Raw genomic sequence first — 25,048 nt, forward strand, 5'->3', positions numbered from 1 at the left:
TCTTTAAGTGCTGCAGAAAACAGTTTCAGTTTCATTGTCCACGTTGATAGTTTGTGTGATGGCATAGGTGGGTGTGACAGTCTTTAGATTATTCATGTGTTTACTGATGTTGCTCTGTGGGTCGTCTCATTAATGTCACTTTGAATGACACTTCTACACACAGTGTCAATGGTGTTTTATAAAAGATCTGCATGGTGGAATGTAAATGTTTTGTCTTTTCTTTCTTGACCCACCAATAATAATTTGACATTTCTGTCTTGAAACATATATCTAGCCCAACCTGCCGTGGGCCTCTGTGTAAATCTGTTGATCTATTCTTTGGTTGACAAATATTTTAGAAGGGACACACATAGTAATTTAAAACTGAAGCAAGTCAGACGGAAACACTGATAGTTGAATTCCTGCAAAAATCTATTCTCCACAACAACCTATTTTTCTAGAATTTTGCCTGCAAGGTGAGAACAGTAGCCTAGACATCTTTCTCTCGGGCCGCAGCCCTCAGGACCTGACTCACTCCCAGACCAGATGGGACATGTAGCTCCATCAGCATGTTCTGGGTCTTTCCTGGGGCACCTCCCAGTTGGATGTACACAGATTATTTGCACACACAAAAAGGCTTGCAACAAACTTCTCTGACTACTCTCAACAGAAAGGAGCATTGTGAGCTCTTCATCCTTAAAGGGTGAGACCAGGCCTGCAAAGAAAGCCCCTTTGTGTTTTATATCTGCAGTGTTACTTTCTGTCATCATGGTTAATCCAGCCATGGATCAACCATGAATACATTAACCATGAATAGATTAACCATGAATTGAGAGTATATGTGAAGTTATAAAGGATCTCCCTCCTCTGTGTGCTCTATGTTTGCCCCAAAAGGCACAAACGTAGTTTCCTGATACAAGCACAGTATCAACAGCAAAACTCTAAATGTTGAAACAGGGGCCGTTTCAATATAGGATATGTCTCTAGTTGATTATCAACTATATTTTCGATCTCACACCAAGCCTTCTAAATAAGCTTCGGTCCGTCAGTTCACATTAAAACTGACACACCAGAATTACATTTTTATATTTTCATATAATGTCTTGTGTTTTATAATACATTAAATTCAATTTTTTATGTTATTTAAATATAAATGGATATTATGCTTTGAGTGGGAACTTTTAAATTCGGTGCGTTGGGTGGGGAAATTGAATTAATAATCTTTTTCCTGTGCAAAACAGTATGGGGCCGCATTTGTGTGTTACACCGGAAGCAGCACGGATGTGATTTCATGCGGCGCCTGCTCCTCTTCCGGTCTCTTTTCCCTCAGCCTTCGGACGAAAATGGTGAGAAGCAACGCTGTCACACAGAAATCTGCAAACATCAGCTCAATGGGCCGTTAAGATGACACCAACTCACGATGTTTCTCCACCGGAGAAACACCGTTTCTGTTCGGATGATCTATTTTAGAGATGAAGCTCCATTTTATTAACAAAATAAGGCTGTTCATGTCGCTTCCGTCTAGCATCTGTAGGCTCTCGTTAGCATCGAGGCTCAGTTTACAAATTCAGTTTGATTCACCCGGGACACGAGCGGATAACATTTAAATTACCCTCTGATTTTGGTTGTAGGTGCAAATAGTCAAACCTACACCTACTATTTATCTTGTGAAGTTTAAAGGAGGCTGTGAAACGTCTAACTAGCTAGCTCCTCCATAGCGGTTAGCATAACCAGCTAGTTTCTTCATGTGATATTTTAGGTGAATCTGCACCAAGTAAACAGACCTTTTAAAGTTTGTGTATGTTTGAAGCCGGTGTTCATGCATTATAAAGTAATTCATTCTGATTGTACAAGTCAACACCTTTCATTGATATAATTGTAAACATTGTTTAAGCAAAACAGACTTAAACAAACTGATAATGTTCAAATATAATGACCAGTGACAAATGATAAACAAATCCATAGCAGCAACATCTACTGAGCGTATTATACAGCAAGTAACCAGGTGAAGAGCTGTACCTGCTCTACTTTGTACATTTAACCATCCACATAACTTTAAATATCCACAGAAGCAGTTGTGTATTGTTTCTTAGTGATTATCGACTAAACACTGAACTGTAGTTGATAGATCTTCTGTGTGAAACATTATTTACTATCACTGAGGCAGTCCCCTACATTCATCAAGTGGTTGTCATTGAGCGTCTGAGTCTTGTCAGTGATGTTCTCAAACACAAATGTCTGAACAAATGATTTTCTGTGATTCATACGTTGTATCTGAGACAAGACCGCCAGAGCTCTGAACTTGTGCTCAAGTCTTTGAGTTGTCGTTGACCTGTGGCGTCTTTCTTATTCAGACGAAGGGGACATCTTCTTTCGGAAAGCGCCGCAACAAGACGCACACCTTGTGCCGTCGCTGTGGTTCCAAGGCCTATCACCTGCAGAAGTCCAGCTGCGGCAAGTGTGGCTACCCCGAGAAGCGCAAGAGAAAGTGTAAGTGTAGCTTTGTGAATGAATGACTTGAAAGAACATGCAGGAGAATTGCCTCAGTGCTTGTTTAGTTTAGCTACGGTTTTATCCTCTAAAGAGGTCTTTTCTCACACGTACTTTATGTACTGTTGACAACAAATTTTGACTTTGTTTGCCCAGTGTCTGTATGTCAGTGCATTATCCAGCTCTACATTGGTGTGAATGTCCAGGCTGATTTGATGCATTGAAATATTTGTTTTGTAGACAACTGGAGCGCGAAGGCCAAGAGGAGGAACACCACTGGTACCGGCCGTCTGAGACACATGAAGGTTGTGTACCGCAGGTTCAGGTATGATCCATTTGAAGATGCTGATTTAGATGTGCTGCCACTTAGGTGCTAACTCTGCTATGAAAGAGAGCTTGCCCTCCGTGCCTCAGTGTTATAGGACTCCCATGTATGAAAGGTGACGTGTTACAAATGATTAAATGTATCATGATGCTCATACTTATAATTAAGTATTCTAACACTTTCTTAATAAGTCATTTTTATTTGGCATCTTGATTTGCAAACACTGGATTTGCTTTTCATTTGTATTGACATATTCCGTGATGGAAATACAAGCAAGATCCATGCATCTTACCTAAAACCACTTCTTTATTTCCCATATAGACATTTTAATAAAAGAAATGCTAGATTGTATAACCACATTTTCCCCATCGTGGCTTTTGTTGAGGTAACATGAGAACTCTGCTTACGGGAAACTTGTCTGGAGTCCTGTGGAGACTTGTCAGTGTCGCTTACCAATGATGTTTGAAAAAAATGTCTGAACAAATGAAATCAAATGATATCAGTATTTTCTCTGAGGTAAGCTTCATTCCAAGACTCAATCAGTGACATAGAACTGGACACTGCAGTTGCTTGAATGTGCAGTTTTCAACATGCTTTTTATTCAGTTTGGCAGGAAACATTGTTTTGTGTGTGTTGTGAGAATATAGACAAGCTTTTGTACTTTTGGTGCCTTTCCATTAACAAAGTTTGGCTTCATTACAGTAAATAAGCTCTGACTCTTCATCCAAATAAGTTTGACTGGCAGAGTTTGTTGGTCTTGGATCCACACAAAGTCACAAACTGCCAAGACCAAATGTCTTTTAACTTCATAATATCTAAGTTAAAACTTTGTTCATATTCCAGTTATTTTTCTGAAGTAGGGCTTTGAAAGACTTTAATTATAGTTCATATCACTTCATTATCTTATAGGCAGTCGTACTGTAGTTTTCACCATCAGAGCGTACATACCTTTGTGCTCAGTGAATAATGATAAACCGACTCACTGATTGTGCAGTGAAGTTGGTCTTAATAAGGACTGGAAATCTGTGGATCAAAGATGAAGCCAGGTGATGAATGTTATTTAACATAAAAGTACAGCTCTTTCAGGGCAGATGTTTGAACATGTTCTCTCACTGCTGTCATTTAATCTACCTGTGCCAGTTTCCAAGATTTAAGGATTAAACCTCTTATCCTGCTTTGACAAGTCAAAACGTCAACGCATTTAGATAGCATCTCAATTGAAATGCCAACTTCTGTTTGGGCAATAAACACCAGAATGAGTCGCAGCTTATTTGTGCCAAATTGCCAGAGACTTAACTTGATGTTTATCCTTCTGTCCAAACAAAACTGGGAGAAATAAATATTCAGAATTAATCATCAGATCACAACAGGTGAGGTAACACGAGTTATTTACCCGTTCAGATAGTTAACCAGTCTGTAAACAGGAGACTGGAATCATCAAGTTCATTTGTTTATAAATGTGACTAAAACCTGGAAGTAAATTATCAAGCATTTTTGTGAAATAACAAATACTGTGACTCTGGTTTTTTCACCAGAGTCAGACTACTCTTTTATGTATCTACATCAACCGTATATTATTATTCATTCTTTTAAATTTATCTCATTCCTTATTTTCCAGGAATGGTTTCCGGGAAGGCACCACCCCCAAACCCAGACGTGCTGCAGTGGCCGCCTCCAGCTCATCCTAAAAGACACATTTTTGGTTAAATAAATGTGATGTACAACAAGAGTTTTGTTCTTGTCTCTTGATCTTTCACCCTCACTGTCTTATCCAGTGATGAAGGCCAAAGACAGAGGCCATGTTTAGTGTCAATTAAATATATACATGGTTGAGATTTAACTCTCACTTTGTTCACTTGTGCAAATCTCCAAAATGTAAAGGTTTCAATGTTAGAAAAACACAGGTGACTGAAATAAAGTGTTTTCAGAAACATGGGCCTTTTTGTATTAATACTGGACATGTTTGAGTTCACATTTTTCCTATTTAACAAGTCAAATGTTTTGCTTACTGAAAGTAAACAGCTTTTTTTAGTAGTTGTGTGAAACATAAACCTTTTAATCAGGTATGATTCAACTTATATTATTTTAAAATGTATTATATAAACCTCATCAAGAGCAAATCTAAAAAAATATCCTTACCAAACCCTCTTTAAGCACATTTGTTGAATATACATGTTTTTTTATCTCTTAAAGGCATTTAGAAAATGTCATTCCGTAATGAGGCCTAATCACTGATGCCACACCATGCATTTCACACAAACATCAATACAAGTGCACTTAATGACCAAAGCTAATTGACTTTATCTTATATCTTTTGTTCTGCATATTAAGCAATGACTTACTTTTTTATCTCCCCTGTTAGTGGAGAAATATTTGTAATATAACATCTTTAAAATCCAAATTATTGTGGAGTTCTGAACAGATTTAGCATCAAACTGCAACTTATCTCTTTCACAGTCTGGAGATAGTTTTAACAACTCTTTGAGACACGTGCCTCCAGGACACTGTCACGTGTATTCCCTGGATTTGAGTCAGATTCATTAGACTTACAACATGTAATACAGATACTCCTACAGGGCTGTGTTCTACCTCACTTAGTAAAAGTGCAGCTTTGATAGATTGAATCTGTAGCTTTAATGGCAGCGCGCAGCTTCCAAACATCCTCAACAACAAAACAAGTCTAAATATTTATCAGGGGCCAAACAATACTGAGATTTCTTAGATGACGAGTGGAGGGAAGTCTGTTTACAAATGACTCGAACTTTTAAATGTTATGGTTGCAGCTGGAAAATGTCAGAGGAGTCGGCCACAGTGAAGAAAAGCAGCAGAGAAGCGCAGTGGAAAAGTTTGGGTGTTGGAATTATATCGAATTACCAATCACCGATTTCCCGGCAAAGTAATTTATTCCTGGTTTTTCGGAATCCAAAATGTTTTCCAGGCAGTTTTCTTCCAGTGAAACTCATCTGTTGGAGGATCTGGTTGGGTCATACATGATTTGCAGCCTCACACTTCAGTGGAGGAGCGCGGCTCCACTCACAGAAAACATTCCTCTTGGTTGTGCTGCAGAGTTTCTCCCCCTGCGTGGCCAAAATACTCTCTGTGGATCTGATTATACAGCTTTACGATGTGGTTCCAGCTGTAATGCAGCTTATCTGTTTATTTTCTACAGTGTTGATTGAGTTTTCAAAATAAAGTGATGACTGGATTTGGCTTTTTAAGATAAATATTTTTGATTCCAGATTCCACATAGAGTAACACATTTTTAGATTTTACATTGTGAATATTGAGGCTTAATTTTAAAGGGAAAATAATGATAAAGGAATCATATCTTTTACCTTGTTTCCTGCTGTGACCAACATAACTAAATAAATGTTGAAGAACCTTGTTATAGAGATAAAAATGTACAAATATTGGCAAGAGAATTGTGATTTCTTAAGCAAAAACTTAAAATGTATGGAGAGAAAATAGATAAAAAAAATAGGCGCAAAGGTGTTTTACATGATTTACAAGTGAAAAATAAGATTTACACTTGTGAACAATAATTTGTGTGTAACTTTGGGTACTCACAAATGCATGTTGAAATCCACATTCAAATACCAAGCAATTTGTGCACATGTAAAACAGTTTTACAAATGCACACATGCACAAAAATACAGTTTTTTAACTTCACAGATATAATAAATGTCCACAGCTGTCCACAGACAAATGTCTAAAAATATTTGTGATATTTGATCAAAATAATACAACTTTTGCAATATTAAAGTTTACACAGTGTAATGTAACTTTCCCGGGCTTTTTAAAGTCCAGCGTTGGAGTGGAGATCTGTTACATCCACTCAGCACTAGCAGACCTGCTCCACTCTGGCCCTGGTTTTGTTTTCCTTCTCTGTGAGCTGAGCGTCTTTTGTGGAGTGATACCGCTCAAACAAACATCACACTGGCCAAGAAACAAGCAGGAAGCTCCATGACGGTTCTCACAGTTTGAATGTGATGATCTGTTCAAAAGAAGGAAGTTCTTTTTTCCATGATAGCTATGAGATTCCGGGGATGATTGGAATATCTCTACAAATATTAGATGGACTTCAGTAGTTCTGTTTGGTTATTGTGGCAGTGACCCAGGTCCCAGGAACCTGAAGCAGTGTAATGGTTGTGAGGCTGAATAATACACTGCTCAAAAATATTAAGGGAACACTTCAAACATCAGATCTTGATGAACGAATTATTCAAGTTGAAAATCTTTACTGATGTACATTTTATAATTTGTTGAGAACAAAATGACGTAACAAGGGTCAATGGAAACCAAAATCATTAACCCATTGAGGGCTGGATTCAAAACCACACTGACAATCAAAGTATAAAATTGAAATCACTGGCTGACCCAACCTGCGTGAATTTAATCACCAACTCCTGACAACATCTGGGCATGCTCCTGATGAGTCGGTGGATGGTCTCCTGGGGGATCTCCTCTCAGACCTGGATCAGAGCATCAGTGAGCTCCTGGACAGTCTGTGGTGGTACTTGGTGGTGTCGGATGCACCGATACATAATGCCCCATAGGTGCTCAATTGGATTTAGGTCAGGGGAACGTGAGGGCCAGTCAATGGCATCAAGGCCTTCGTCATCCAGGATCTGCCAACATGAGGCCAGGCATTGTCCTGCACCAGGAGGAACCCAGGGCCCACCGCATCAGTAGTTTTTGCATAATCCTTGATGGATGGATGGATGGATGGATGAGATAGATAGATAGACAGACAGACAGACAGATAGATAGATAGATAGATAGATAGATAGATAGATAGATAGATAGATAGATAGATAGATAGATAAACTGTAAAGGCAGGAAAATCAGCAGTGCACAGACGGCAGTAATGACTTTACACCGATAGGGGGCGATACATAGCCGGGGAGACTTGCCTGAAGTCACCGTCCCACTTTCTCTTCTCTGAGGGTGTGTGTGTGTGTGTGTGTGTGTGTGAGAGGGCAGGTGAAGGCGCAGTGCGACGGAGCTGCAGCACCCAGAGGCAGCAGACTTTTTTCCTGTTGGGTCTGTTTCTCCCACACTGACCATCTGAAAACATCTGGATCTCCTCCTCTACAGCTGTGGACCTGTCTGCATCTCTCTCCTCCGGATTATCCCACTTTATCTCCAGTTTTTATGAGTTGTGAATGAGATTCTCCTGAACTGCGGCTGCTGTAATGAGATGTGAGTAGAAGCCTGGCTGCTGCTGCTTGCTCTATACATATATATGTGTGTGTGTGTGTGTGTGTGTGTGTGTGTGTGTGTGTGTGTGTGTGTGTGTGTGTACACCTCTCTGCTCCCCTGAAACACTTGAACTGACTCCAAACTTTTCCTTCTGAAGCCTCTGTCCTGGGATCAGTTTGTGCCCTGCTCCTGCTGCTGCGGGAGCCTGCGTGCCTGGGAGATGAGGTTACCTCCAGCACAGGTAGGTGAGAGGTCAGCAGGCTGGACCCACCACTGTTGTACCTGCATTGTAATCACATCACGAATGCTGTAGTCCGGTCATTTCGTGGCTCTTACAGCTGCCAGAGGTCTTCGGAAGGGAAACACGTGCAGGAATCAGTGTGCGTGCACGCCCGGGTTTTCATTGTACCCGCGGTTTTCTCAGGTCTTCCTCTGGAGACACTGGATTTAAGATGCCCACCATGCTATTAGACATTCCTGTAATCACAGGCAGGTCCTGACAGGCCTGGTAACAATGACATGACTTCATTAGCAAGGGGGAGACACTACTGAAATGATTATGTGTATGAAGTCATATTTAACACATTATTTATCTTCTAAAACTGATCATGATAAGGAAAAACAGCCTCATTTTGTAGTTTTTTGTGTGCATATTAGCTTGGTTCACGTCTTCTTGCATCTTGATGAGGCACTGCAGAAAAGATAATGTATATAAAATCATGTTTAACATCCTTTTTATCTTCTAAGACAGATCATAATATGGAAAAAATATCATTTTAGGGCCTAATTTTGTATTTGTTAATGCATATTAGCTTGTCTCAGGAACTTGTCTCTTGAGGAGGCACTACAGAAATGTATCTCTTCACTGCATTAAAGCCAAGATTTCAATATGCCAAACTAGATTTGTCCTTGAGTTTACATGTGTTTCTTGTAATGGAGCCCCTGAACCGACTTTTCCTGCCCAACCTGTGGAGACATCCAGCCCCCCCCCCTGCCCGTGTCACACCTCCTAGCTACATACTCTTCTGCCCTCAGGCCAAGAGATCGCACACACTTGTGAACAAAAACCTACTCGTTTCTTTTTTTTACATTTTGGCATCTGATTTCTGCTGTTACGAGCTCCAGGTCCTCTGGTTTCTCACGGTGATATTGTGTCATTTTTCCAGTAAAGGCCAATCACTAGAGGATTTACGTTCCAGGCTTTTGAGACGTACTTTTCCCATCAACTGTCGACTCACAGTTGGGAAGACGGTGATTACTTCCCACGTCTGAATCTGAAGCAATTACTTCAGTAACATCTGACCTGTTGAATCAGATAGTATCAGTGTGTGATACTCGAGTGTGCTGCTGGTAGACAGAAAGGCCTGGGGGCTGTGTACAGACATGTTTCCTGGTTTGTTTTACCATCTATTGTGTGTTTATAAATTCACTGCTGCAAAGCTTCTCATTGGTCATTTTTTTACATGCAGTTATCAGTGAAGCTACTCCCTGAGCTGTTAATCTAAAGATAAAGGAATGTCTGATACAAACAGTCGTATCTCTCCAGGACAGTTTAGAGAAATTGTTTGGTAATATGTGGCAATAAACTCAGTCTTTTTTTTTTTAAACAAGTTCTGAGAGTATTTCCCACAAAATTCCTGAAAAACTGAGAGGAAGAAGTGCACTAAGGGAATAAAAATGGCATTACCTCACAGGCAGATGTTGTTTTAAATAAGAGAAAGTCCTAAAGGCTTTATCCGAGAAGAAGTGGTGATCTAATCCCAGACAGATGTTAAGGTGGGCGGATAAACTACTGTCCAAGCCACAGTTCTATTTTATGATTGTCAGCATAATAGTTGATCTCTTTTCCACTTTCTCACAGTGTCTTCCCCTTCTTGTTTTCCGCAGTGAACCCGTGCTGCTATTTCCCCTGTCAGCACTGGGGTGTGTGTGTCAGGTATGCTGAGGACAAGTACGAGTGTGACTGCACCCGCACCGGCTTCCAAGGAGAAAACTGCACCGTCCGTGAGTGAGAGGAGCTTTTGGGGGAATTTGAAATATCCTCTCATTCCTTTGTGTGCGAGCTGCAAGGGGTCAGGATGGTTGGCTGATGAAAGGGCTTACATTTTGTTGTTGTTAAAACAGGAAATAGTGCAACATAGCCCGGCTCCCCAGAGCCAGGGCTTCTTGTCTAGACCCAAATATTTGGAGGATAAATTGGAGAAAAAAAAGGAGCCCCTGCCAGAAAGAGAGCAGCTGGAGGAGAGCTGCTGGTGCCAAGCTCTGCACCGGAGCACCTACTAATTCTGCCGCTACGCTTCTCCTCAACAAGGAGTGCTCACACACTGGAGACATTAATCACATGTGATGTGTCTGGCTGAAAGTTATGCAGTTACGTCACATTCACTGGGCATAAGGACAATAAACCATTGCTTTGATTGTGCAAGATAGAGGGCGAGAGAAGCAACGTCAAACAGGATAAGGGAAATGGAATGTGTTCGTGGATGGTGATGGATTGAGTCATTATTGTTATATTTATTCTCTTAAAGTGATAGTTTGATGTTGTTTACTTTCTTGTGGTCAAATTTAGATGTTTGTGGCTTCAAAAACGAAATGAGTCAGCAAATAATTATTATATTAGTATATAACCAGTAGAGTGCATACCTCCGCCAAGACCCAACAAGACTTAATTAAATTCACTAGATTTTTATGTATTTGGATCTGCTCCAAAATACTCACAGTCATAAATATCAGTCCCCTAAACATGCCTGATTCCTGGTCCATTAATAGGCCCTTTTCACAGCAGCCATTTTTTTCATTAAGGCTCTATCTAAATAGGGCAGAATCTTAATGAATTGGATTACACACGTGTTAACCTACTATTTCATGTCAAAATGGCTGCCCTGAAAGGTGTGTATTATTCTCTGAGAAAAACAGACATGAGACTGAATGACCTTTTTGACTTGCAGGTGGTGACTTAAACATTTATACCAAGGTTGTAAAACCAAGCCCAAACTCACTGTGTGTCCTGTTTGACTTTGACGTCCTGACTTTGTCAATGTCCACTATAAATTCCCAGATGCTCATTACAAAGAGTGTTTTTTTCCCCGTGTCCTTTCCCTGCAGCCGAGTTTTGGACCAGAGTGCGTCAGTTCATCAAGCCCAGCCCAGATGTGGTACATTATATTCTCACCCATTTCCATTGGCTCTGGGACATCATCAATCACACCTTCCTGCGGGAGGTCCTCATGCGGCTGGTCCTCACAGGTTGGGAGTCACTAAAAGAAAGTCTTTCAGGGATCTCACAAATTCCAGTTATCTGATGACCTGATTTTTTTTTTTGTATGAACAGTCAGGGCCAACTTAATACCCAGCCCTCCAACCTTCAACTCAAAGTACGGCTACCTCAGCTGGGAATCCTACTATAACGTGAGCTACTACACTCGGCTGCTGCCCCCGGTACCAGATGATTGTCCTACACCTATGGGGGTCAAAGGTGAGCCACTCAACAATATTGAATTTAAATTTATTTATTTTCACATGAACTTCAGGCATTTATGCAACGCCACTTACAAATATGCTTATATCATGACCATAGACTGTATTTAAAGATGGACGAAGTGACTGCTCCTTAAATTAGACCAAAGCATCTAGATCACTATCTGGTGGCTGCCTGCTCCATGTTAGTGGATGGGACATGAACTCAACTAAAATTGAAGTACTCGTCAAATATTTTTTTCTCAAAGTATCTGCCATTTTAGGTAGTTCTTATCGCACTGACGTTTCTTCTAGTGTTCATTTTTCCTGATAGGTTTTATTTTAATATGTTGATATGATATAAAAACAGGGTGAAACGTCATGATTACAGTGCATGCAGATTATTGACCTTGAATGGTTCAGAAGTGCAGTGTGATGTGTTCACTTTGTCAGTACTGTTTTCACAAACAGACTGTCTCAGTGTTATGACTAGAGGTGTGATGTCTCTGTGCTGTGTGCTGTGTGTGACGTTGTGCTGTCTCTCTATAGGCAAGGCTCTGCTGCCTGACCCTGAGATGCTGGTTGAGAAGCTGCTGAAGAGAAGGACGTTCAGACCCGACCCCCAGGGCTCCAACCTCATGTTCGCTTTCTTCGCACAGCACTTCACCCACCAGTTCTTTAAGACCTACAATCGCATGGGCCTGGGCTTCACTAAGGCTCTCGCGCATGGGGTTAGTGCGGTTACAGCTTTTATCCTGCTAAATAATAATACAATTTACTTGGTTAGCACTCATCTTAATAGGGAAAAGGTAGTCAAAAGAAGTAATAAAACATAAAGACATGATACTGTTATGATTAGATACAAACATAAAATAACAAAGCTGTTTTTTTATCTTCTGACTGAGGGGAAGCATGTAAGTTGTAAACATCAGTGGGCGGAGAATTGATTCTTGGAGCGCACCACAATTGTACTGACCACAACGGAACACAAATCTGCTAACACAACAAGAGGAGGCTCTTCTTGAGAGATACAAATGTGAAAGGTTTAAAGCAATCTTCTTAAAAGGAAGTACGAGTCATTTGCTCTGTTGTTTAAAGTGTGTCTTACAACCGGAAACAGATGCCTGGCTCAATCCAAACATCAAAGACAACCGATGGGATCCTCTAAAGTCCATAAATTTACATTTTATATCTAATTTGTTATGGTAAGAACCAGTAATTCAGTTTTTTTGTTCTTATTTAACAAACAAACTGTAACATGATAATTTATTAACTTTATAGGTGCTAGTAGGAAGATTTTGTGACAGGATAGCTCCTCTGTTTTCAGTCGTCGAGCTTGTGCAAAGCTACATTAACCGGCTGCTGGTGGTAGCTTTATATTTATTATGTTTTATAGTTATGTTAACCTTGACCTTACACTTCAGCTCCAAAAGTTAATTATCTGGCGCTACCCTCCCCTGTAATATAAATACCACATTTGGGGAAAATCCATCCATGCATTGTTGAATTATTTTCTCTCAACACACTTACAGACAAAAATTTGCACATGGGCTAATAAGGGGTTATGGTTGCTTATATAAGAATTATGGAAATGTGTTTTTCTAAATGGGGCTATGTGGCCAATGACAGAGAGGCAGCAGTTATTGACAGTTATTGAACAAAGTTAATAATTCATCGTGATTTCATGACAGTTTGAGCGAAAGTAGAAAAAGCCTCACATAACTTTACACCTATGTTTGTCTCTGTAGTCCAAAACATTTGTATTTATGCATTTAATGTCAATTTTTAATGAAAGAAATTGTAGTTATTAATTTGATTATTTTCTTTTTTTTGTCATGTGGTACAGGTGGACGCAGGGCACGTTTACGGAGACAATCTGGAACGTCAGCTGAAGCTCAGGCTTCATAAGGATGGAAAGCTCAAGTATCAGGTGAAAGAGAAAACATATTCCCAGACTTATTTCAACACGTTGAGCAAAAAATTCTCCCTTCAGTTGAAAATGTATTATGCTTGGTTTGAGTTTAGTTAATAACAAGCAACCTGTTGCTCACAAATAAATGCCCTGTGCAGCACCTGCCAAATATGATTGATGTAAATGTGTTGACTTTTTAAATGTCATGTTCTAGGAATATAATCTCAGATGAAGGGGAAAGAATATTTTGCAGTGAGTTGTTTTGTATAATTCATTAATATTACTATTTCCCCCCATTAGTTAATTGACGGCGAGCTATACCCTCCTTCTGTAGCTGATGCACCAGTGAAGATGAACTACCCCCCCGGGGTCCCCCCTGAGCATCAGATAGCTATTGGTCAGGAAGTGTATGGACTCCTCCCTGGTTTGGGAATGTACGCCACACTGTGGCTGAGAGAACATAACCGAGTCTGTGAAATCCTGAAGGCGGAACATCCCACCTGGGACGACGAGCAGCTTTTCCAGACCTCACGTCTCATCATCATTGGTGAGCTGGGCACAATCTTGAAGGGATAGTTTGACATTCTGGGTAAAACTGTGTGTTGATTTGTTTTCTTGCTGAGTTACATAAGATCAGTGATACCACTCTCACTTCTGTATGCTAAATTGAACGCTACCACCAGCAGCTGATTAGCTTAGCTTAGCTGACCAATGGTAATATAGTCTGCAACCTCTATAGCTCACTAATTAACAAGTTATATCTGATTAATTGTTGATGTGGTTATGGGGGGTCTGTTGATCTGTTCTGTTGTATAAAAAAAAGTAGTGTATGCTCCAGGTAGTCGACAGTTCATAATACATATAAAGACTAAAATCACTTAGCACACACATTATTTGTGACCAAATTGCACACATTTCAGTATATAATATACAAACAGTAATAATAATAATTATAGTTTTTATATTTGGTCAAGGCACAGGCGCAGTCATGATGTCGTGATTGCTCATAGTGATGCCAAGACTCCAGGAAGTCTCTGCACTCAGCCAAGAGATAACATCTAATAAAACCCACTAATTGTCGGTTCTGTAATGTGTAATGTAACGTGTTCGTGCATGAGCCTTTGAGGTGCCAGGGCCAGATGATGGTGCCTATTTCCCTTTTTTCAGCCTTTATGATAAAATAGCCGACAGAATTTTTTTAAATTTCTTCTAAAGCTCAGCTAGCAAAATGTTTATTCCCCAAAATGTCAAGCTATTCTAACAATGTATTGATTATGTTTTTTAAGTTTTTATCTTGTTTGCTTAGTGCATGTTCACTTGATTTCTTCAATAGCAGTGTATGTTAGCACATCTCTACATAAGCCCATGCATGGACGTCCCGAACCCAAACTTTGTTGCAGTTTGAACCAGTCCAGTTGTGACTCAGTATCAGGTTGGTGGGTTTTCCTCATCCCTTTGCCCCCTCCCTTTTTGTCTCTCTCAGGTGAGACCATCAAAATCGTGATAGAGGAGTACGTGCAGCACCTCAGTGGATACCTGCTGCAGCTGAAGTTTGATCCCACCTTGCTGTTTAGCTCCCAGTTTCAGTACAGCAACCGCATTGCTCTAGAGTTTAGCCAGCTCTACCACTGGCACCCTTTGATGCCCGACAGCTTCTTTATTAATGGAGACGAGCTGTCGTATCAACAGTTCCTCTTCAACACGTCTGTCCTCACACACTACGGCATCGAGAAGCTGGTGGATGGTTTCTCTCGGCAGGTTGCCGGACAGGTAACAAACCACAACCATTAAAACTAATATACAAAGAGAAATATAATGCTATAACTATGTGTTTAACTCATAGAATATGCAGTATTGCGTCACAAGTTTTTTTGTCACTCATGCTCTTCCTGTTTATATGGATTTGGTTCACATAAGTACTTGGCATGATTACAAATTACTATGTTTGTGTGTTTAACTGAGTTTGGTGGAAATTGTCACACTGTAATCATGCTGATGTTGGACTGAACTCAGAGAAAAAGAATATCACGATTTATTTTTCTTTTCTTTGTGCCATATACTCAAATTTATATATAAGGTGGAAATGATTCATATTTAATAATCATAATCCTCACGTAGATTAATACATTTGCAAGCCTACAGGAGCTCATACACTTTTTAAACCCGGTCTCCAGACAGATCAATACACATCAACCCAAGCTGCATGGAAGTAAAAAACAGTGAATATCTTTTACTGTTGAATGAATCACTTTGTGGTGATAAATAGGATATTAGTTAAAATAAGACATTTATTAGAGATTATTTATTATTTCGATGCAGAATAAGAAACATTACACAATGGGGCTGCATGTAATATGTAATTATTGTAACCATCATTTGGATTAAACATTTTTATAATTAAAAAAATCATAATGGTTCAGTTTGTGTGTGAAGGAAGAGCATTATTTTGTACATAAAAATTCTGTACAAACGTCTTTCCGGGGAAAACATACAGAACAATGTATGTGTAACAGGATGTGATTTGTAAGTATTTAATGTTTCTTTTAATGCACATTTCATCCACGACGTTATCTTCATCCAAGATACCGTCTGCCAGATTTTGAAACCTCCATTCATATTGTATTTTGTATGATGTCCTTTTATCCTACAGATCGGCGGCGGCCATAACATCAATGCTGTGGTGACCAGAGTGGCAGTGGGAGCCATAAAGGAGTCCCGCCAACTCCGCATTCAGTCCTTCAACGAGTACAGGAAGCGTTTCAACCTGAAACCGTACACGTCATTCAGACAATTCACTGGTGAGAAAAAACTGTTCTGTGTCCAAACCACACAGAGACAAGAGCCTGAGATTTACGACTTCGACGAGTCCATGAGAACAGCTGAGCAAGTACTTTCTTGAAATACATGGCATCCACTCAAGTTCTTGTTATGGTCTTAAGAATATTACTTATTGTAATTGTATGTTTACTTACGACCGCTATTCTGTGAGGGGAAACCACGGAAGACATTTTTAACCCAGTCCTCGGTTGTTGATGTATTCTGCATTGCTTCACATACACTGCACGGTATGCACGTGGATAATTCGATGTATTTCATGTTGTATGTTGGCTTTAATCAGGTAGTTTTGGCATATGAATTTATTAACAGAATTAAGACATATAGCCAGACCTTAGTGAAGGATTACTTATTTGAGCTAAATGCTAAACTTGTGTCTACGTCATAGACTGTATGTAAGGATGGACGACACGAGAGCTACCAAAAGTGAAGCCAAAGTGTCGTGATTGCCTCCTGGTGGCTGGATGCATTATAGGTCATAAACCCTAACTCCTCCTTGTTTGCAGATGGGACACGGACCAAACTAAAAAGTCAAAATAGCCAACATATGAAATTATTTGTCATTAGTGACGGTTTCTGTCAATTTAGAAAGTTCTAATCTGACTGGTGTTTGTTAAAATGTGAGTTTGGTTTTGCTGAAACTGCTGACACCACAATCACTACTGCGCAGTCTCTGGCTCTAAGTGACGTCCAAAGTGCAAGATGGTGGCAGCCTATTCATGATACTTGGCTTCATTTTTGTACAATGCGAGGAAGTGGAGACACGTCGTCCATCTTTATACAATATATAGTCTGTGGTCCTCATTAACAATGCTATTATGATCTCTAGCAATCGTATGTTTACCAGGTTCACCATATCGACTTTAACATGCTAACATTTGCTAATTAGCACTGAACACAAAGTACAGCTACAGGTTGATGGGAGTTTCAATGGTATTGTCATAAACAATGAAAAGTGAGGGATCATGGAAGTTGCTGTGATTAATCCAGAGGGGGAACATGAATGTGTGTTTCATGATAATGATTCCAATGCAGTTACTTGTTAAAATAATTTAGTGACATCTCATGGTGCCACTAATGATCAACTGGTCCCCATGCACCAAGGACCATTTTATCTGTCCGATAGTTGTTCAAGTTCTTCAGTAAAAAACTAAAAAAGGTCAACCTGGCGGATCAATGCTAGGCCATACTAGTAAGACAAAAAAATCTATAAATGAATACCTACACTTATGTATATGCTAGCATTAACTGTTTTCTACTTGTGATTACCTTTGCAGATAATGAAGAGATAGCCAGTATGCTTGAAGAATACTACGGGGACATCGATGCTCTTGAATTTTATCCCGGCTTGATGTTGGAGAGAACACGAAAGAATGCCATATTTGGAGAGAGCATGGTGGAGATGGGTGCCCCCTTCTCCCTCAAGGGGCTTCTGGGAAACCCATTATGTTCTCCAAATTACTGGAAGCCCAGCACCTTCGGAGGCAACGTCGGCTTTGACATAGTGAACTCTGCCACGCTAAAGAAGCTGGTCTGCCTGAATACCAGGACGTGTCCTTATGTGGCATTTAGAGTTCCGACAGAGGACAAAAGTGACAGTAAAGTATCTGATGAGCTATGACAGACACCAGACGTAGAGCAAACCTAAAGATAGAAGAGGCTGCTGCTAAAACACAAACAAGCCTTGGAGATGCTTTGCGTGGAGAACTTACAATTATGCTTGTTTGATCAACACTGGAGAATCACAAGGGACACAGACACACATAGGCATATAATTTGTGTTAAATGCTTAGTGTCTGAAGGCTGAAATACTATCATCAATACGTGTTCACACTGTCTAGTCACATACGTTTGTACCGTCTGTAAGTTTATTTGAAAGTGGCTTTTTTTAATGCAATATGTACATTCATGGAAATAAAAACCATAGACACAAAGTGGGTTATTGTTTGTTTTCACTTTCCATTAATCTGCACCTTCTCAAGATGTCAGTGTTTCTTTTGGCCGGACAGCAAATACTAATGGCAACAGAAGAGAGACTCGCCCAAACACTTATAAAACTGAAGCAATAGTTATCTCATAGCTAAAAACATTTGGGTTTATTTATGTCAGAAACCAGCCAGATAAAACAAACCCAAAGAGTGTGAACCCATATTCTAGTACTGGTATATAATAGGGTACCATATATGTATAATTTTTACACAAAAACTGATCATATGATTTTTAAAGAATGGGAATAATATGTAGTTGTAGACTACAACTAGCGGTAGTGGTAGTAGAACAAGTATGTCTCATAATTATACTGCCATCCAGTTTTGAAGGTTGGAACTGCATACTTCCAGCATCTTCTGTGTGTGTCTGCAAACCAGAGCCAGGCCCAAATAGTTGGGGCAGCTCCAACAGGAGTAGCAGCAAGTAGTAAAATGAAAATCCTCTCCAGGATGATCATTGCACTCGTGTGCCTTTTCAGACCTATGTTTACTAGAAACAAAGCAAAATAGCGGTGAACACATGGAGCCCAGTAAATCATTTCATACAAGGGGGGTTTGCCACATTTAAAAACATAAACAAATTTTTTTGTAAATACATTTAAAAGCTCATAAAGGTTGTTTATAACAACACAGTCTTTATGGCTTTGGGGCACCTTGTGTATTTGAGGGCATCGGCATATTCACTAAGTTTAAAACAGGAATGAGTGGTTTAGGTTTTAACCAATTTTGCATTTATGGATGTGGTATTTACCAAGTGAAAATAATAGACTGTTAATAAAGAATTTTCCACCTTCAGATCAACCATAACAAAGAAAACATCCCAAAACAAAATAAAAAGTCTGCAATGATGGATGGATTCTAGAAAGTGTGAACAAGGTTTTCTCTGTATGTGAACAACTACAGGTAAAATGACAGAAGTATTTTGCTTTAAATCAAGTTAAACTCCTGTCATTTTATGAGGAAAAGACAATAGGAAAAGAGACATTTGTATAAATATGCAAAATGTCCTGCGTCAATGGGACAGACCATATTTGCATGTTGACTTTACGTACCCTCGGTAAAGTCAACGTTTTTACTCATGCAACAATAAAACGAAGCTCAGGTGTGCTCATTTGAGAATACATATGTGCTGCTGTAACATATAACGTTATTCTATCGTCACTAGTTACTTAAGTGGATTTCAGTGGGGGATCATGCCGAAGTCGCACCTCCGTGGAAAAACGTGGGCTGTCTTTGCATTTATGTATCATATTTACGACAGCTCTGTGGGGCGTGAAGGCAGCACAGTCCGGGGAGAGTGGCTTGAGGCGGCTAAAGCTAGCATTAGCCCGAGTGAGTGAACGGTGGGAGCAGGTGATTTACTACTAGCACCGGTTGGCAATACAATACAGGTGAGATTAAAAACAAACAGCGACTATTTTACATCCATTCATTGCAGTGTGTAGTATCGTCACCGAGTCGTATTTAACTGTCGGGCTCGCTAACCCGTAGTTTAAGTTTACGAGGCAGGGTTAGCTAGCTGAGGCGGCTAACGCTAACTTAGCTCACTCTCGCACTGCTGGTGTGTTACTCGATAAGCAGGATAATTGGATTTGTCTCTATCCTCCGCACGGTAGCGTTGAGATACGCGAGGAAACCACGGTGACAGGTCACAGTTTGCTAATGTTGAGTAGCTGTCCCATCAGGAACTATAGCGATTACTGTAGCTGCTAACTCCAGCCCCTCGTCTCCACTGTTTGTGTGTTTGAGGATTTATATGCAAAGGTAGGGCATGTATATCATTGTTCATTGTCACCCGATGTAAAATTAAACAAAGGAGCTGTGCACAGTTATATGACATAATATCTTTTATTATAAAGCCTGACAGGTATTAAAGTAAGAGTGATCCTGAGAGGGTGGTTCTGCTTCCTTGTCTCTCCATCTGTGCATACGAGCTGGTTTATCTACGGCTCAGTGCACCATTAAAGGCCCTTTAGGCTCAAGGGTTTTTTTACACTGACACACTTAGGTCGAAGCTTTGCATAGTGTGAATGTCCTAGTTCCCCGAAATAAGCTCTTTCTGACCCATGACAACTTGGATGGCTGTCAGGTGGATTATTACGCTTCACTGATTCAAGTGCTCTGTCTGAATTGATGTGATATGACTGCTGTTAATCTGTGGAGAGTCTGCAACACAGTTAACATTGGCTCAATTGTTAAAGGCAAATGGTAGTTGTGTCTTTGTCAGGACTGCCACTATTGATTATTTACCATATCCAGCATTCTATTATAAATGTCCATCATAACTTAGTAGAGCCCAAATTGATGTTCTTAACTTCCTTGTTTGTGTGCCCAGTGATACAAACCCATAAAATACTTAATTTACTATCAAACATTGGAGAAAACTGTAATAAATCCTCATATTTTAGCAAACATTTGGTATTTTTGCTTGATAAATAAAGACAAATGATCAGTGGATTGCTTAACAGTTGCCAATAATTCTCTTTTTTTCCCATCAACTACTTAATCTATTTTATAATAGTTGCAGCTCTAGTCTGATTACACAAGAATTCTGAGTTTGCTTTGTTTCCAGGGGAAAATGCATGAGATTAGTACACATTATTCATTTTGCGTAATACTCACACTTTCCCTTGCAGGCAATAGAAAGATGGAGTATTAGCTTTCAGTCAAGTTGATAATTAGAGTAAACTTAAACTTAATAATACCGTTTTATATGAAAGCAGTCACAATTGTTTCAGAGACTTGTATCAGTGTCCTGTTTCACACATAAGTAACTCTTTTACTCAGGTGAGCTGTTGTCATGACGACTCTGGACGATAAGATCCTGGGAGAGAAGCTGCAGTACTACTACAGCAGCAGTGAGGATGAAGGAAGTGACAACGAGGAGGAGGAAGGGGTGAACAAGACCATCAGGGACGCTAACGTTGTTGAGCCAGAGATCGACTACAGCGCTGATGGAAGTGCTGTTAACACAGGTATCAGCTATTACAAATACAGACCAGAGCTGAAACTAATGATTATTTTTATTATTATTTAAGTGCCCTTTAGTATATAGAATTTTTTTTAATGTTTTGTCCAATACATGCAGGTTGCAGTGATTTAAAACAGGAAAAAAATACTATGCTTTGCATAATTTCTGTAATGTCAATAAAATCAATACTAATGCTATCATCAATGCTGATCATGCATTTGTCATTTATATGGATATCATATTTATTTAGAATATGGTTCATGTTTACAGTAGTTAGTATGATGACAGTGTCACTGGCTCTTCCTTCTCAGGACCGAAGGGCGTGATCAATGACTGGAGGAAATACAAGCAGCTGGAGGTGGAGCAGAAACAAGAGCAGAAGAAAGAGATGGAGAGACTGATCAAGAAACTGTCGATGACCTGCCGCTCTGACCTTGACCTGGAAAAGGACGCGGACAAACAAAAAGAGCTGCAGGATAAAATTAAAGGCAAAGTAAGTAGGATGGGGAAGAAATACATACATGTGAAAGAAATGCTTGTTGAGAATGTAAATTTGTTACTTTTGGACAGAACCAGACTGGTTGCTGTGAAACAATTACTTGAACTAATCACTAATCTTTTTATACTCTACAGATGACAATTCAGGAGTACAATATGCTCCAGGAAGGCGAGGATGATGAAGATTTCCTCCAGCATTACCGTATGCAGCGCATTGAAGAGATGCGGCACCAGCTCTGCCGTGGTAAACGCTTCGAGCAGGTCCAGGAGCTCATCTGCGGCGAGGACTTCCTGGAAGCTTTAGACAAAGAGGATAAAAGCACGCTGGTCATGATCCACATCTACGAGCCGGAGATCCCGGGCTGTGAGGCCATGAGCGGCAGCCTGATGTGTCTGGCTCAGGAATACCCACTGGTGAAGTTCTGCAGCGTCCGCAGCTCGGCCATCAGCACCAGCGCACTGTTCAGAGACAGTGCTCTGCCCGCTCTGCTTGTATACAAGGGAGGAGACCTGATCGGCAACTTTGTGCGGCTCACAGACCAGCTCGGGGAAGATTTCTTTGCTGTGGACCTGGAGGCCCTGTTGCAGGAGTACGGCCTGCTGCCTGACAAGCCCTCGATGGTCCCCAAGACGGTTCGCAATGGAGCCATCAGACAGAACATTGTGAGTGATGAGGACTCTGACCTTGATATAGACTAGAGTCATGATATCTTAAATATGTTGTATGCTTGGGAATAGTGTACCTACAGTGCATCTGCATGGACAATACGTCATTCATACATATTTATGCGGACCCCATGTGATAAGGGACTGAGCCAGGATTGTCGTTTACTCTTCACACAGCAACATACTAGAAACACTGAAGCAGAGTGAAGAGTAAATGCACAGAAATCATGGTCCAGTGGGCGTTAATCATTCCATGGTAAATATGATTTATATTTAATGATAGTAACAATAGCCATTATTATTATCAAGTACCTGTTGTTAAGCACGGTGTGAATGCTGTATATGTAGGTTAAATATTTTGTTTGAGCTTTGACTGTCAACTATTTATTTGTTGTGTTAAGGAACGTGTGTGTGTAGGATTTAGTGGCATCTAGTGGTGGGGTTCCAGATTGCAACCACCTGAGTACATCTCTAATCACCCCTTCAAAACGCTAGAGCCAGTGTTTGACTTGTCCTCTCTGGGCTACTGTAGAACGTGGTGCTACAACGTGGTGGTGGTACAACGTGGTGGTGGTACAACATGGTGGTGGTACAACATGGTGGTGGTACAACACAAGAGGACCCTATTTTTATGTGGACATATTCTTAGTTTCAAGTGATCATGCACACAAAAAAACTTATAATTTATTCTTAGATCCCCCTAAATTCTTTCACACTGGTCCTTTAAAACACATTTCCCTGTTTTTGATCCACGTGCATCCTCTTTGTATCATCTGTGTCACTCTGTCGAATACGAAACATTCAACGATCTCTGACTTTAAGTTCATTTTATAACTTTTATATGTGCTGTAACATTTCAAATACTAAGAATAATAAAGTGTAAAGTCTTTGGACTTGCTGCCTGTTGCACCTTCATTATCAGAGTTGTGAAATAATGCTTGAATAATAAAACTAAAGCAACTGCAATGAATGTGTCATGTGAAAGGTCACAGTAAAGAAACCACTTCTTCAGCCTTTTTGAGCTCATTGTTTTGAATTTCCAGCCCATTACCTAAGTCCTTATCAACCTTCTTTCCAGATATGTTAATGGGGGGGAAAAAACTATAATAAACCCACTTTACATGATCTCCCCAGAATCATGGTAAACAGAGGGTTGGCAATTAGCTGATGAACATTGTGGAGAATTTAGTAGCTAAAGAACCTGATACCTCCCTCTGGAGCTGGTGGAGACCAAACCCGGGCTAAAAGAAGGATCGACATTGAATTTACAATAGAATTTAATGACATCAAACACTTTTTAATACTATATTTATGATTAACCCTTTAAAACGTAGTTCATAATGGTAAAGGCAGTCTGTGTTTCCTGCACTGGATTCCCTATATAAATATCACAGATTCACAGGAAGTGTTGCATGTAATCCCGTACAATGAATTATCCATTTCTTCCTGATGGTGTTTCAACACAACTGTCAATTTTCAGCGTCCGTGCCTGCGTAAATATCCGTAAGTTACTGTTCTCTTGCACATCCATTATAACAACTTCATGAATTGAGGTTATTGTCATAGCTTCTCCTGCTGCCCCCATGTGGCCAAAAAATAATATCCACAATGAGTGGTCAGTTATTTCAACAACATGAGCGAACAAAAGAAGTAACACACTGAGCTGCCTGAGTTTGTAGCCATTTATTGTATTCACAGATCACTTCAAATAGATAGTATCTACATTTTTAGCATTGTTTCTCTTTGCTTGTTAATTCCAAAAAAAAAGAATATTTTTTCTCAAAATATATATATTTTTCTCATTAAATTACAATTTTACTCTCCAAATATTAAGGCCCTCATTCTCACGCCGCACGTGACAGTTGAAATAAGAGGCCTAAATTATTGTTAAATATAATATATATATATAAAAAATTCCTAAAAAGTCTCTTTTGTTTTGGGTTGATGCAAACTGAGTTACAAAAGTATCTTCTGTGATTGATTCCCTTTATCATCACTATCATAGAACACTGAGTGAAAGCATGATTTTAAAAAATCCCCTGGCCTCATAAGCACAATGGGAATAATGAGATGAGACTCAGGGGTTTAACCTGCTGCAATTCAGCTTCTGTGATGACACATCAGCATCAACAGGCTCCAACTCTCCTACTCCAGGTAATTTCCCAGAGGTGTTTTGGCTCACGCAGGTTGTGGGAAGGTCGACTCATCCAATCCGGCCCGCGCAGTAATCACTCGGAGCGGGAAGAGCCAGAGTTAGCACTAATCTCTGCAACAATATCACAACTCATCACTCTGGCTATGTTAAAATGACCCGCTGTAGTTCTGCTCTTACACCCACTGGGCCATGAGGAGCGACACCGGGCTCAGGCGGCCTACACACAGCTCAGCAGCAGCAGGGCGAGGCAGGGTAATGTCAGCAGCAGGAGGGTCGTCTCCTCGCGGAGGGAGGGAGACGCTGAGCTGTGCAGGTCGTGTCCACAAAAGACATGTTCCAGCAGGAGATGGGTTTCTGCACTGATGCCTGAGAGGGAGAGAAACCGTCACATCAGCTCATACGGGGCTTTATCTTTACAATCCAATGGGCAACAAACATTCAATTCAAACAAAACATTCATTTTCTCATGGCATTTTACATAGTGAGGTGGAGACCTTAAAATATTATAGAGAAACATAACTGTTCCCACAACGAGCAAACACTTTGGCAACTGTGGAGAGAAAATACTTAA

At 40.1% G+C, this 25,048-nt stretch overlaps 2 protein-coding genes and 2 non-coding genes across 4 annotated transcripts; all 4 read left to right on the plus strand.

The window, feature by feature from the left end:
• Positions 1 to 1,268: 1,268 nt before the first annotated feature.
• rpl37 (ribosomal protein L37) lies at positions 1,269 to 4,523 on the plus strand. Its single transcript, XM_035184376.2, has 4 exons — positions 1,269 to 1,325; positions 2,334 to 2,469; positions 2,710 to 2,794; positions 4,413 to 4,523. The coding sequence occupies exons 1-4, from the start codon at positions 1,323 to 1,325 to the stop codon at positions 4,480 to 4,482; spliced, it is 294 nt and encodes a 97-aa protein (XP_035040267.2). The 5' UTR covers positions 1,269 to 1,322; the 3' UTR covers positions 4,483 to 4,523.
• Positions 2,186 to 2,265, plus strand: LOC118098228. Its single transcript, XR_004694136.1, has one exon. It is a non-coding gene; the product is annotated as a small nucleolar RNA SNORD72 (small nucleolar RNA).
• On the plus strand, positions 3,241 to 3,317 carry LOC118098227. Its single transcript, XR_004694135.1, has one exon. It is a non-coding gene; the product is annotated as a small nucleolar RNA SNORD72 (small nucleolar RNA).
• A 3,243-nt stretch (positions 4,524 to 7,766) lies between the features above and the next one.
• pdcl (phosducin-like) lies at positions 7,767 to 23,215 on the plus strand. Its single transcript, XM_035185211.2, has 14 exons — positions 7,767 to 7,996; positions 8,154 to 8,237; positions 9,884 to 10,000; positions 11,102 to 11,242; positions 11,328 to 11,471; positions 12,002 to 12,183; positions 13,299 to 13,382; positions 13,665 to 13,911; positions 14,848 to 15,134; positions 16,015 to 16,162; positions 17,477 to 17,818; positions 20,980 to 21,162; positions 21,470 to 21,651; positions 21,792 to 23,215. The coding sequence occupies exons 1-14, from the start codon at positions 7,990 to 7,992 to the stop codon at positions 22,353 to 22,355; spliced, it is 2,712 nt and encodes a 903-aa protein (XP_035041102.1). The 5' UTR covers positions 7,767 to 7,989; the 3' UTR covers positions 22,356 to 23,215.
• The last annotated feature ends 1,833 nt before the right edge of the window (positions 23,216 to 25,048 follow it).

Source organism: Hippoglossus stenolepis, chromosome 18, assembly GCF_022539355.2.
Source record: "Hippoglossus stenolepis isolate QCI-W04-F060 chromosome 18, HSTE1.2, whole genome shotgun sequence".
In the NCBI taxonomy this organism is placed as follows: Eukaryota; Metazoa; Chordata; class Actinopteri; order Pleuronectiformes; family Pleuronectidae; genus Hippoglossus; species Hippoglossus stenolepis.